Raw genomic sequence first — 14838 nt, 5'->3', positions numbered from 1 at the left:
GTGGTTTGCATCTTGTGGTATTGGCTCTATATTTCTGCTCTCAAAGTCTTCTTTGAACAGTGCATTGTGGTACCTTTACCCCTACTGTGTGGAGATTGTTGGTGATGTCACTAACTGTTGTTTTTGGGTTTTCTTCACAGTTCTCACAATGTTTCTGTCATCAGCTGTTGTTTTTCTGTTGCTTAATGCACTAGTTTTTTTTTCTTTCTTTTTCAGGACATTCCAAATTGTTGTATTGGCTATGTGCAATGTTTGTTCAATGCCTCTGATTGATTCCCCCCCCTTGTTACAGCTTCAAAATGGCTTGCTTTACTCCCATAGACAGCTCTCTGATCTTCATGTTGGTTTACCTTTTTAACAACACATGCAGTCTTCACATGTGAAACTGTAGGCTAAAACCAAGAGTCAATGTTCAGAACTATTTACTGTTTAAACAATCAATCTAACAGGACACACCTAGGTAAAAAGAAACACCTTGATGTTACATGTTCCAATATTTTTTCTCACCAAAAACTGGGCAGTTTGATACAAAATGTGCTATGGTCTATGTCGTTTAACACATCTACATATAAATACCAGGAAATAAAAGCCGAAATTCTAAACTCTCTTCTCATGTTCATCTTTTATCTCAAACACCAAATGTCTTCAGTCTACAGCAAAAACAAATGATTTGGCCTTGCCATTCCAATAGTTTCTGAGCAGACTGTATATTTATTGATGTGGTCCAAATTTCACATGTATGTTAAATTACCAATAGATTTTGGACCATGGTTGTGAGGATTTGTGATCATTCAGCCCCAAGAGTATTAGTAAGATCAGATACTAATTTTGGGTGAGGAGGTCTGGGGTGCAGTCGATGTTCCAGTTCATCCCAAAGGTGTTGAGTGGGGTTGAAGTCAGGACTATGTGCATGTCTCTTGAGTTCTTTCATTCCAACCTTAACAAACCATGTCTTCATGGATTTCACATTGTGCACAGGGGCATTGTCATGCTGGAACAGGTTTGGGCCTCTTAGTTCCATTAAAGGGTAATTGTAATGCTGCAGAGACATATACATGTGTGTGATTCCAGCCTTGTGGCAACACTTTGTGGAAGACACACATATGGGTGTGATGTTCTGATATCTACAAACTTTTGGGAATAGAGTGTATTAGTGTTATTGTATATATTAAAAGTCAACACCATGTTTATGCAATCAGTTAACATATGAGAACGTGTGAACATAAAGCATTGTATAATTTCACTATGCAACATGCAATGTGGCTGAGAATTCATACGTATTGTGTTAGAGTATTTATCATGGGTTTAACATTATAGCACTGACTCATAGTTATAGTGCCTCCTATTGGTAAAAACGTAACAAAATTTGTAGCACTCATAGCACAATTTAATCAATGAAATTTACAGGCCTTTCTTAAAACAAAGAAACAAACAAACAAAAACAATACTGATTTACATATTCATTTAGGGAACATTTTCTGTTCAGTCTTAATAATGAGTTCATACTCTGTTATACCCCTAATGTATAAATTTGCATTTTATCCATCCATCCATTTTCTGTACGAATACATCTAAAAATGTATCTGGGCCAATACTTATTTCCCACACTGTACATGTGCTCCTCTCTGTTTAAATGTAGTGGTAGTGAAGAAGTGTGACAGACATTTTGAGAGTTATTCTCTTTGTTTTTCATTATCAATTATACAAAGCAAAACAACTTCTCACACCACTACAGTCGGGCCTGTGGACCTGCATAGCAGAGGTGTTGGCGTAAAAAGTCCAAAATCTTCTCCCATGAATCTTCTTGTGCATATGCATGCAGTCTGGTCTGACCACCCCAAAGCATGATCACTGTGAAATCACACACACATACACACACACACACACACACACATCATATACACTATACATTTCATGCTGATAAATTCATGACCAACAGGTGTTATGCATGCAGATTACTTCACATCACTGTACATACCCTTCTCTTTGCCAGCAACCATGAAGTTGGAGGCTCTGTGGTGTGGAGTGTACGGTGGCTCAATTAGGTGACCTGCACCAGGATAGATCAGGATCTTGAGCAAGTGCCGATTCCCAGCCTTTTCAGTTATTCTCTCCATCTGAGGTCAAACAATGGAAGGTAAAGAGGTTGCAAATGACTGATCACATATGGCAGTTATGTCCAAGTCAGTTTTTAAAGTGATATGCTGGCTGTCAGTCTAAGGGACTCTGTAACATGATGTTACCATATACTATACACAGAGATGTGATAATGTACAACTACCATTTTAGGGAGGTGTACTTAATAGGTGGCAGTATATACTCTCTACAGTGGATATTAAAGTCTACACACCCCTGTTAAAATGGCAGGTTTTTGTGATGTCAGATCTTTTCCACCTTTAATTTGATCAACAAAATTCAAGTGGAAAAACAAATAGAAATGTTTCAGGGAAAAGAAAAAAACATAAAATAACCTACAGTGCTGTGAAAAAGTATTTGCACCTATTCTGATTTCTTCTGTTTTTGTGAACAGTTGCAATCAAAATTATTCAACCCCCATTGTAAATCAGGTTTATTGTCAAAATCTACAGACTTTCAGATGTTTGCAATGAACAAATCAAACAAAATCAATTGAAATAGTTCAACACAATGGATGCTTCAAGTGGTTTCCCCAAATTCAACTGAAAATGCAACTTATAATGATTTCTCCAGTTTCAAAATGAATCTCATACTAAATTTTTTAAAAAATTAAATCAAAATCTAAGATAAAACAAAGGCAACCTGAGTAAAAAAAAAATACAGTTTTTAAATGACAACTTTTTTGCTTCAATAAGTAAATATCCAATACCAACTGGACCTGTATGAAAATGTATTTGCCCCCATATTTACTAATTCCCCAAATCTATGAAACTGATAGAGACTCTACTAGAAAGATTAAGGGACGACCTCTGAACTATTTATTATAATCACTTGCTTGAAACAAAGGTTTCACAATTAATTAAACTTACATTTTATTCATACTGGAAGACAAGCAACACTTTGCTTTGCCAATATCTGCATATTAAACTTAAAAACGTGATACATTATGGTGAAGTTAAAGTTCTGAGACTTGCCAGAAAACCCAAGAGAGGAACATCCAAACACTAAATAATGTAGAGTTCTGTAATATCGAAATAGAAAATGCAACAGATCGTATCACAGCCCTATATTCTACGCAGACATGCAATGAATGGTGTAGATCTGTGTGAGCTTCTTACATCTTCAGCTGACTCCAGTGAGGCCCAGTTCTGATCATCATCACCAACAACCAAAAGCAGTGGACATCTTATCAGGCCAACCTGTGTGTTTTACAGTGCAATACCTCATTATGAACTAACATATGCAAACACAAAAAGTGTACACATACAGAGCCACAAACTAACATACACACCTAGTTGCAGGAGTATTGTGAAATATGCTTTCAGTCTAAAATCTAGGATGCTACAAAAATGCAGGGGAAAGTTTCTTACATCCACTTTCTCGGCTGGATCTGTTGGGATGGGCAAGATGATGTCTCTCCAGATGACCTGATTGTCCATCATACGCACTTTATGAAACAGTCTAAAAATAATTAAAATATTTTAAATATACTACAACATTTTAGTGACTCCAAATCATACGCACACCTCCAACAATTCATTAAGTACTGCATGTTTAAAATTACAAAAAACAGTCAGTAATATCACACCACCAGGTCTATAAAAGCTATAAGATAGATAGAAGATCTGTGTGAAGCCTTGTGTGTGTTCACTCTGATGTAATAACAGAAGATTTATGACATTTTACTGCAATGAACAGAAGTCACAAAGCCTCTTTTGAATACAAACCAGATTTTAGCTCAGAAACTAGAGTTTTGTTTTGTTTTTTTCTTAAACTTTTTCTGATAATATTTAGTCTCAGCTTTCATAAAAGTACCAACATTGTTGTAAAATTCAAACGTGGGATTTCAAGTTTGCTACAAAAGCTGTGTTTAGTTGTGGACGTTACTGAGCTTCTTCTCTCTTTGTCTCTCTTCCTCTTTTATTATATTTTGTAGCAAAGAAGGTCTTTAATGAACAGCTGTGGGTGCAGTGAATAATGCAATTGGGTCAAAACTTTAATGTCTTGTTACTACCCAATCAATATAAAGATTTTACTTTTGGGGTGCAAATATCACTGGTGGATTAGGACATCTGTACCCAAGTGTATCAGCACAAGTGGTAAACTTGTCTAATGACGGAATAAACATTTCCAATTATTTGAATGTTATCATGACATGTATTGTTGTCGGAGCATTTTAACAATTTAATCTTTTAATAAGCAATATTCTAATTCATTTAAGCAAATCCCATCTACAATCTGAAGTATAGAGATAATATTGGAATGTACAGGAAAGAAAGAGTTGGTAAAAGTGCTTTGAAATGATGCAGCAACACACATACAAGTAATTGCAGTGTACGTACCTGTTTAACCATTCATAGACTTCAGATATAGTATTACGTACAGGAGTGACGTGACTGCCGCTGATGCTTATACAACACTGGGGCTGCAACAGAATTACGTGTGGAAAAATTTGTATTTAGGAAATAAAAATACAGACAGCAAAAAAGAAATTTTTCTCAGAGTAACGTGTCCCTGATCTGAAGCAATGCAATAGTCATAATATTTACATTACATTGGCGACGGTCGCTCCGGAGAGGGAGGAGCTAGGACCGGTCTGAAAACTAAATTTAAAATCTAAAAACGGCTCAATCCTCCCCTTATGGAGACACCCGTCCCAAATCATGGAGGTTGCCAAGTTGCAGGTGGAGTTTTCCAATGTTTTCTCGCATCTACCCGGTCACGCTAATCTTATAGAACACCACAATGAGATGTCTCTGACAGTGGTGGTACACAGTCACCCCTACTGTTTGCTACAGCACAAAAAACAGTTGGTTCAGGATGAACTCCAGGCCATGCTCGATATGTGCTTAATCAAGGAGTCCCACAGTGACGGTGATGGATGATTCGGTCAGGTTTTGTGTTGACTTCAGAAGAATCAATGCGGCGTCTAAATTTATCGCATATCCAATTCCTTGTATTGACGAACTGCTCGATCGGTTAGGTACGGCTCTCTTTTATTCAACACCGGATGAGATAAAGGGATATTGGCAGATCCCCTTGACTCCAATATCATTATCAACCCTTCCTTTTGGGTTGTTCGGGGGCCCCAGCGACATTCCAGCAACTCGTGGACAGAATCCTCCATCTACATGCTGCATATCTAAATGACATTATTATCTATAGCAATGATTGTCAACAGCACATTCAGCATCTGAGGGCTGTCCTGAGATCACTGAGACGAGTGGGATTCAGCCGAACCCAAAGAAGTGTGCGATCGGATGGGTGGAAGGAGAGTATTTGGGCCTGCCGAGAATGGCTGGCTATTATCGTACGTTTGTGCCTAATTATTCGGATGTCACCCAGCCCTGACTGATCTCACTAAAAAATGGAGCACCAGATCTGGTCCAGTGGATGGAGCTGTGCCAGAAGGCTTTCACTCAGGTAAAAGCTGCACTCTGCGGTGGACCACTCAGAGGCAGGCAGGCCAGACGGCTCCCCGACCCGAGTCGGGTGGTGGGGGTATGTGGAGAAGGGGTGTGGTCGTGGTTCATCATTTCCGATCCAACCCAGGAGAAATGTTACAGACCTGTAAAAACTCGACCGGCAAATTCAGATCCTGCCAGACACACCTCCTTTTATTCAACAACATATGACAAGTTCCTGCTAACAAATTATATTAGGGCAGTGGTAGCTTAGTGTTTAGGATGTTTGACTTCTGATCAGAAAGTTGTTAGTTCAAATCCCAGCACTGCTAAGCTGCCATTGTTGGGCACTTGAGCAAGGTCCTTAACCCTCAACTGCTCAGTTGTATAAATGAGACGAATGTAAGTCGCGCTGGATAAGGCCGTCTGCCAAATGCCATAAAATATTTCTTTATGATATGGCTGCTAATAACATTTTATTTATTTTTGTTTAAAACTAGACCAGAATGTACATTCACCTTCCACTTTATTAGGCACACCTGTATCTCATTTATCCAATCAGCCACTCTCGTGGCAGCAGCACAATGCGTGAAATCATGCAGATACAAGTCGAGAGCTTCAGTTAATGTTCACATCAAACTTCAGAAGGGGGGAGAAGTGTGATCACTGTGTGAAAAAAACATCTTGTGTGCAGAGGATCTGCAGGCTGAAACACCTTGTAGATGAGAGAGATCATAGGAGAATGACCAAACTGGTCTGAGCTGACATGAAGTCCATAGCAAATCAAATAAATAAGCAGAAAAGCATCTTAGAATGCATAACATATCAAAACTTGAGATGGATGAACTACAACAGCAGAAGACCACATCAGGTTCCACTCCTGTCAGACAGGAACAAGAATCTGAGGCTCTCATGGGCACAGACCAGGTAAAAAGACCAGGTGATTTTTTTATTCTAATCTTCAACTGTCCAGTTTGGGTGAGTCTGAGAACAACCTCAGATTCTTGTTCCGGGCTGATAGGAGTGGATCCCAATGTGGTCTTCTGTTGTTGTAGTCCATCCACCTGCTTCAGCATACCCTCTATATTCATTCATGAGACATGCATAATTTAATAAAATCAGGTGTAGAAAAGATCTTTACTTACTTTAACAATTATATGTACTTTTTACTTTGAACTTTATTATTGTATTATTGTATAAAATTTTGCTATAAAATTATATTTAAAAAATTATATATATTTTTACATTTATAGTTAATTCCCTAATATCTAGATGTGTTAAACAACTTATAACATGGGACCTTTGGTGGAAGACCACCCAATTTTTAGGTGAGCAACAGTATTGGAACAGATAGACATCAATATCTTTTAGATAGACTTAACAGTCGAGTTAAAAGTAAATTAAAGTAAATAACAATATTTGGTTGCATATCCCTGTGGAAAGAGGAAAAGCCCATCACTATTATTCTTTTTATCTGTTTATTGTATGTATAATGCTAAATCACCTTGATGACAGAGGAGTGAGCAGCCATAGAAAGAGCAACAGAAGCACCGAATGAGAGGCCCAACAGAGCCACTCTGTCCCTTAGCACCATGGGATGCTCCTGTATGATCTGATATGCAATCTACAAAACAAACACAAACACCAACCTGAGCTCAAGTATGAAATGAAATGTACTAACCAAAATGTTCACAACTGCAGAAAAACATCCATGTGATCTATGTGCATAAATGGTGGTGAGCTCTTGAGATTGCAGCTTCTATCTTCAGGGAAGCTTTCTCCCAAAATGCCCTTTTTATTCAAAATATTCTCCAAAAACAAAAATGTATATGTAAATAGTAGATAGAATGTATGTCAACCAAGTAACAACAGTAAGGTACATCCTCCGTTGTGGCACAGATGCACACAGGAAACAGTAAGTAGTTACAGTAGGCTAAGGACATCAGACTGGATGTTTTAATCCACTCTGCCACCTGTTTTAATATAACTATGTAAGTCATTATTGCACTGTGATGATAAACACAGGGTGCCATGTGGTCAAAGAGATTTCAGTGCAATGACTAATATTTAAACTTGGACAAAAACACCTGATTTATTTCCACAGGAGAAGTGCGTTTTTTTAATAAGTTATAGTATGTATGAGCAAATCATGAGACCATGAGGGGCTTTGTGTTGAATTACCTCAAAGTAAGATACACTAACGTCTTTTATTTCATCTGGAGTCAGATACTCCAGAGCAAACGCGACAAAGCCATGTGAGGCCAACAGCGCAGCTCGATACTCCACCAGGCCTCCTCCTCCTCCCCACATGTCCAACACACCTGGAAATGGGCCAGGACCTGGATGAACAGAGAGCACGGTAGTTATAATCACTTATTATTAAAATAATATAATATTAGTAGTGATAGTAATAACTAATCTTCATCATTATCTTTCTGTACTGTACATACCTTTTAAATTTACCTAGGGTATTTATAAAGATCATATGGGGTAGGGGGCAGCACGGTAGCTCCCGGGTCTCTGGTTCAATCCCGAGCTCAGGTTACTGTGTGTGTGAAGTTTTGCATGTTCGCTTTGTGTTTGCATGGGTTTCCTCTTGGTTCTCAGGTTTTACATTTATACTTACTCACTTGGCTGATCCTTCTCTCCAAAGCAGCGTACATATGAGACATGATACAACTGAACAGGTCACAGTGGCAGTTGGTGACACTGAGATTTGAACTCACAATCTAACTTCTACACAGGACTGAGTGTTGGTGCATGTGTACCTGGAGGGATGAACAAAGTTCCTCGAACTCCTTTCTCACGTACGTCGACCCTCTGCACACCTGGAGCCGTGTACCATCTTTCTATGACGATGGTCACTAACGGTGTGAGCTGGATAAAATCCTGAGCCATGTGTCCATCATACACAGAAATGTGGAATACCATTGGTGTGAGGACATTTCGCTTTCGCAACCTAAATTACACAGATTGAGATTGGTTAGACGAGTGCACAAGGTTTAACTTTAACATGCCCTGAATGGGTTTAATTCAAACCTCAATAACAAGCAGGTCAATAAATGGTATATTTAACAAAGGCTTAAAACAAACCGATCATACAACGCAGGACCCAATAAAATGAAAACCAAAACAATTATTAAGCCCAGTAAAGGTTTGAGAACTCGTTCTCTACAGCACCAAAATAAGTTACAAGTCCATAAAGTTCTCCACAGCTAATGTCTTTATAGCCTTTAATTTAACAGGGTCAATAGAATGGGTAAAAACCATGATATAAAATAAACAATACACAAAATAGATCTAACTTTCTATTCAAACAATTCCTGACCTGCACTGTATTAAACCTGCCGGGTAGTATTAGAACAGATAATCATCCTGGCTGCCGGTAACGGGAAGTTAAGACTTGGCCACAAAAAGATCCACCAACAACATGATGACCCCAAACATACACCCACATAAAGACATATATTGTGTGTTTCTGCAACCATTTATGTTTTAAAATGACGGTCCCAGTTTCTGCATTAGGACATGTGCACTGAACTGAAGACGGTGAACAAATGAATACAAAGGAGCATGAAAAGTTCTGAATGAAGGAGAAAGAATAGACTTAAAACCCCGTTCTGTCCAGAGAGGCCTTATAACTGTTCATTGTGGGAATGTTGTGTTTTGCTTAAAAAAATGCTCTAGTTTAGAAAAATCTATTTCATGTTTTAACCATTAAGTGTTCAAATAAAATAGAATTGCCATATATTTACATTATCACTTATTGCATAATAATAGTGGTGTAACGTGACATACCTCAGTCCTGTTCGGCTGCCTGGTACTGGCTGCAGGCTCCACATCAGTGCCATGGACTCCACACCTGTATACGTGCCTCCCACACTGGAGTCCTTTGCCACTGCGTACACACATGTTCACATACAGCAATCTCTAAAGACTGTATGACTGTGCTTTACTGCTGAATTTACATGAAAATTGATGATCTAATGAAAATGAAGCTTCTTCATGGAAAGATTGAAGGCAATCATTTCTATTTATAGAACTCCTCCTAAAGTTTAGTGTCATTTTAACACATACGAAATGTTTGTTGGTGTCAACATTTCCCTCGCATGTTCTATGTAATCCAACTTTAACCTTAATGAAACTAAATACTGTGATCCTATGATATCATGTTTTTATCATTCTACCCACCTGCTTCAGTTTTCCAGTGCTCTGAAATGAGCGTCTGTGCCGTCACAAAAATTTAAATGAAGATTATGGCTCTATTTACGTCTTGTTATATGGTACTAGACCTCAGCCAATATTAACTGTATTTGACTGACTGCTTCGTGACCAGCACTCATGCGAACTTAATTCAAACTTCATGCTGAATTGCAGCTTCCTCTCTTATTTCTGTATATTACACTTACTTCTGGCCAATTGTTTGAAAATCAGTTCTGTTTCACTTGTATATGATTGTTGAATCCATGAGTAGCATTATAGTGTGACTGCATTCTGCTCTACTTTTAAGTTGCATTGTTAATGCCTAATGGGTACTTGAGGTGCAGGATTAAGCACACTGTACATATGCAAACTTTACAGTTTTCTAAAACATGAGCCCTGTTCTGCTTGGATTAGTTTTACATTGGGATGTGGGGTAATGTAATTATTACCAGAGCATCTCCCTCTTGGGTTTTAGTACCATCTGAATCTGTCATATGAATCAATTTTATGGCCTGTGCCTACAGGCATCTTTAAAGTTTTATGCTGTTGTTTACCTTCAATGAAATGACCAATATGAATAACTCCAGATTAAATATACCTGTACAAATGAACTGGTTGATAAAAGATCTGTTATGACATGTGGAAAAGGGGTTTCTTTTTTTCTTCAGTATACAGACACTCCAAAAAGCATTGGGCAAGTTTAAAAAGCAGACTAATAAAATGCAAATGACAAATACTTGTTTAAGAAGTGATGCTTGAAACCACTCACTGACCACCACTGTTTTCCAAAGACCACTCACTAATCACCAATGTTTCCCAAAGACCAATCACAGATCACCACTGTTTCCAAAGACCAATCACTGATCACCACTGTTTCCCAAAGACCAATCACAGATCACCACTGTTTCCAGGCTCTTGTAATATCAAAACAGGACTACTGCAATGCACTACTCTCAGGCCTCCCAGAAAACTCCATCAAACCCCTTCAGATGATTCAGGATGCAGCAGCACACCTCGTCTTCAACCAGCCCAAAAAGACACAGGTCACACCCCTCTTCATCTCCCCCTACTGGCTTCCTGTAGCCACCCATATCAAATTCAAGGCCTTGATGCTCACGTACAAGACCTTGTCTGGAACAGCACCCTCCTACCTCAACACTCTCCTGAAGGCTTACGTTCCCTCACGCAATCTGCGATCAATCAACGACCGACTCTTAATAGTACCTACTCAGCGTGGCTCAAGGTCCCTTTCCAGAACCTTCACACTAACTGTCCCTCAGTGGTGGAATGAACTTCCAATCTCAATCCGGACCACAGAATCTGTCATTATCTTCAAAAAACAGCTAAAGACCCACCTCTTCCATGAGCACATAGCTAACCCCTAAAACTCCAACCCCACATTATCCTTTAAAAAAATAAATAAATAAATAAAAAATAAAACACTCTGGCCCTTACACCTCTACTCTGCGCACTTTGCTTTTCTAGAACTCAATTAAAAGATCTTGTATGGTAGCACTACTTATATTGTTCTCCACTTGATATATCGCTTTGCTTGTATTTCCTCATTTGTAAGTTGCATTGGATAAAAGCGTCTGCTAAATGAATAAATGTATGTATAACGTATGTTTCCCAAAGACCAATCACTGGTCACCTCTGCTTCCCAACAACCAATCACTGATCACCTCTGCTTCCACACAACCAATCACTGATCACCTCTGCACCAATCACTGATCACCTCTGCTTCCCAACAACCAATCACTGATCACCTCTGCACCAATCACTGATCACATCTGCTTCCACACAACCAATCACTGATCACCTCTGCACCAATCACTGATCACATCTGCTTCTCAACAACCAATCACTGATCACCTCTGCTTTCACGAAACCAATCACTGATCACCTCTGCTTCCCAACAACCAATCACTGATCACTTCTGCACCAATCACTGATGAGGTTTAAGAAGTAAATTATAAACTATTGTTTATCATGATAAAACCATATTTGATTCCATTTGTTTATATCCTGTTAAAATCTTCCTTCTTCATGTACCCTAATTTGTCAGCTAATGTGCCAATGATTAATAATATTAATATTAATAATAATAATAATAATAATAATAATAATAATAATAAAGGACAAAATAGTCCGTTTGTATTAAAATGATGTGGTATATAAAAGTTTCAGTGTGACAACCATGTGTACATCATGAAGACGCCCTCTATTAATTAACAAACACTGATAGGAAACCTATGGGGGGGGGGGATAGAGAAGTTTCAGTTTGTACCAGTAACAGTGCCCTGTCCGTCGCTCACATAATGTCCAAATGCTTCCCAAAGGTCCTTGTCCTCTGACTGATGCAGACAGTGAAGGGTCACCTCCTGGTTCGGGTTTAAATTTGTCACGAAGATTCGGAGCTTTTCGTCCACGAGTCCCCGAGTGGGCTCAATTGAGAGCAAAGGGCACGGGCAGCTCGCCACCATCCTGCTCAGAGCCCCGAGAAGAGAAAAGACACGACGTTTTAAGTGCTTTTTGATGACAAATAAAAGCCATTTCTGAGGCCATATAGTCTCACAGACGCTCTCACTACTTTAACTCACCTGTTCGCGGCCAACATTTTACAGGCTCGTGCCTGTTTAAGCAGAAAGTATGCTTCACTTTTTGCTCATACGCGAGGAGCAGCGCAGTATGCGTGACGCAAATTTCGTCATCGGCAGAGTACATGCGTAACGGGAAGTTCGGATCATTTTACTGACTCGGATCTTTGAATCATGCCCAGCAAAATGAACGGATCTTTTTCCGAGTCATTTCGTTCATTTCAGAGAAATATAATAAAATGTAACATGTTAAATTCCCATACACATCTAGTACTTACGCAAATGTTGATCATACTTGGAATAAAAAATAAACTATAAAAAAAATAAACTAACCAAATTGTGAGGAAACAGAAATTATTAATTAATTGCTTAGCATTAGGTCTTCAGGGTATGCAGTCTGTTAGTTCACCTCACCTCCCGATCAGAGTCGTTCTTTCTTTTGTCACGTCTCATTTGTGACATCTGTTCCCCAGAAACAGAAATGATTAGTTCACGTCTCAAATCTTCGGGTTCGAGTCGTTCGTTCATTATGTGACCGCCCCATAGGCTGAAGGCAGTGGGGCTGTGACATGATGAACGTACGACTCGAACCCGAAGGCTCAAGACGTGAACTAATCATTTCTGTTTCCGGTATTGCATGGTGCTTTGCCTGTGGGGCGGCTCCATCAATAGGGGCATGGCTGGCCGAAATATGTGGCCACGTAGACCCTAACTGCACAGCAAAATCACCAGTGTTGATTTAACACCCACAGTGTTGAATTCACATCCTACAGTGTTTATATAAGTCCATTGGACTCAAATAAACACTCTGGGTGTTAATTCAACAGTAGGGATTTTACTGTGTGTAAAAGAAGCCAACCCTGCTGAGAAACATTCCTGTAAGAACTCCAGGACTGTAGCTATTGCGCAGTTTACTGGGTTTCACTGGTGTTCCTCACACCACGATAAAAAAGTTGATATTAGAATGCACACAATTTTCTCATGGATGGTGCTCTAGCGTTTAACATGGTCTCTACAACCTTGGTTGCGAGACCGGAATATGTGAACTGGTGCCCCCAGGCGCCAGATTCACAGTTTCCATAGTTTCGGCCGAGGGTGAAAAATCAACCCTCTGGCTTGAGACAGTAGATCCCTGCGAACGGGAATCTCTCAGGGAGTGCCATCCAGCAGAGATATCTCATCCATCCATTTTCTATACCGCTTATCCTACCTGGTCTTGGGGAACCTGGAGCCTATCCCAGGGAGTATGGGACACAAGGCAGGGTACACCCTGGCCAGGGTGTCAATCTACCGCAGGGCACAATCACACACACATTCAGTCACCCATTCATACACTATGCACACTTTGGACATGCCACTCAACCTGCCATGCAAGTCTGTGGACTGGGGGAGGAAACAGGAGTACCTGGAGGAAACCCCCGCAGCACGGGGAGAACATGCAAACTCTGCACACACAGGGCAGTGGCAGGAATCTAACCCCCTCAACCCTGGAGGTCTGAGGCAAACATGCTAACCATTAAGCCACCGTGCGCCCGAGATATTACCTCAGAAACAAATTCGAGCTGGCCAATTCTGTGTTACTAGCAGCAGACATAGCACGATCTTGGCAAACTCTCTCAAGAGCCTGTGGGAGCAGAGCGATCGGGGGAAAGGCATACATACATGACCTCAGCCATGTGTGTACCATCACATCCAACCCTGACCTTTTTTTTTGGTGTGGGAGGAGTGAGGGCAATTTATATGCCACACTAGATGAGGGAGAAAGGTGGTATCCTAGGCTGAGTGAAGTGGTTGGCACTATAAAAGGTAAAACCAAGTACGAACACATTAAAATTGAACAGATAATGCTTCCTAAACAAATATGTAGATACAGTATTGGGTTTTTGTTTATTTGTTTGCTTGTTTTAAGAAAGTTTTGTAAATTTCATTGATTAAATCTTGTGTTATGAGCACTACAAATCTTGTGTTATGAGTGCTACTTCCTTTTACCAGTAGGAGGCTATATAACTAGGAGTCATACAATGTGATTGACAAACTTTACTGGACATTAGATCATCCTTAAACTCTGGTTTTAAAACAGTGCAGCCTTGTGGAAATTATGCGCTCCAGTTGTGACAATTGTGCGCTCTCATTGTTGCCGGCTTGCATTCGAAGATGCCATCAGAAAAGGAGGAAAAGCAAACCGACTAGTATTCTCTGCAGATCCCAGAAACAATGCTTCAGCCCTTCTCTCCCCAGTATCTTGTTAGCCAACATTCCGTCTCTGGCTAGGCCAATTTCACAAGAATCGGAAATATGTCATTGCCATGTAAACCTACTTCCACTACAGTTTCTATGCAATTTCTATGCTGAGGAAAAATAGAAAGATACTTCACTGCTTCTCTCTTCACCCTGCCGCAAATCAGTTTCGAGGATGTTAGCGGAATTGTTGTACAGCACTCTTCTGCTACACAATCAAGGCTGAGTTGAAGAGTTTATTCACGGTTATCAAGCTAAGT

At 39.7% G+C, this 14838-nt stretch overlaps 1 protein-coding gene across 1 annotated transcript; it reads right to left on the bottom strand.

Annotated features, from left to right (window-relative positions):
* Positions 1-1365: 1365 nt before the first annotated feature.
* LOC128623236 (peroxisomal succinyl-coenzyme A thioesterase) lies at positions 1366-12857 on the bottom strand. Its single transcript, XM_053650209.1, has 11 exons — positions 12344-12857; positions 12031-12227; positions 9339-9438; positions 8309-8499; positions 7722-7879; positions 7045-7164; positions 4479-4561; positions 3507-3597; positions 3255-3335; positions 1979-2117; positions 1366-1851 (listed from the first exon to the last, which is right to left on the bottom strand). The coding sequence occupies exons 1-11, from the start codon at positions 12358-12360 to the stop codon at positions 1730-1732; spliced, it is 1299 nt and encodes a 432-aa protein (XP_053506184.1). The 5' UTR covers positions 12361-12857; the 3' UTR covers positions 1366-1729.
* Positions 12858-14838: the final 1981 nt, after the last annotated feature.

This window comes from Ictalurus furcatus, chromosome 19, assembly GCF_023375685.1.
Source record: "Ictalurus furcatus strain D&B chromosome 19, Billie_1.0, whole genome shotgun sequence".
Classification (NCBI taxonomy): Eukaryota; Metazoa; Chordata; class Actinopteri; order Siluriformes; family Ictaluridae; genus Ictalurus; species Ictalurus furcatus.
Note: the sequence above shows the minus strand (reverse complement) of the source record. Positions and strands in the feature narration are given on the sequence as shown.

Excerpts from the sequence above, each read along its gene's own strand:
- LOC128623236 (XM_053650209.1), bottom strand. Across the intron at positions 7,165-7,721 it reads TTAGTGTATCTTACTTTGAG|ATTGCATATCAGATCATACA; the intron begins GTAATTCAACAC and ends TTTGTTTTGTAG. Across the intron at positions 3,336-3,506 it reads ATCCAGCCGAGAAAGTGGAT|GTTGGCCTGATAAGATGTCC; the intron begins GTAAGAAACTTT and ends TAAAACACACAG.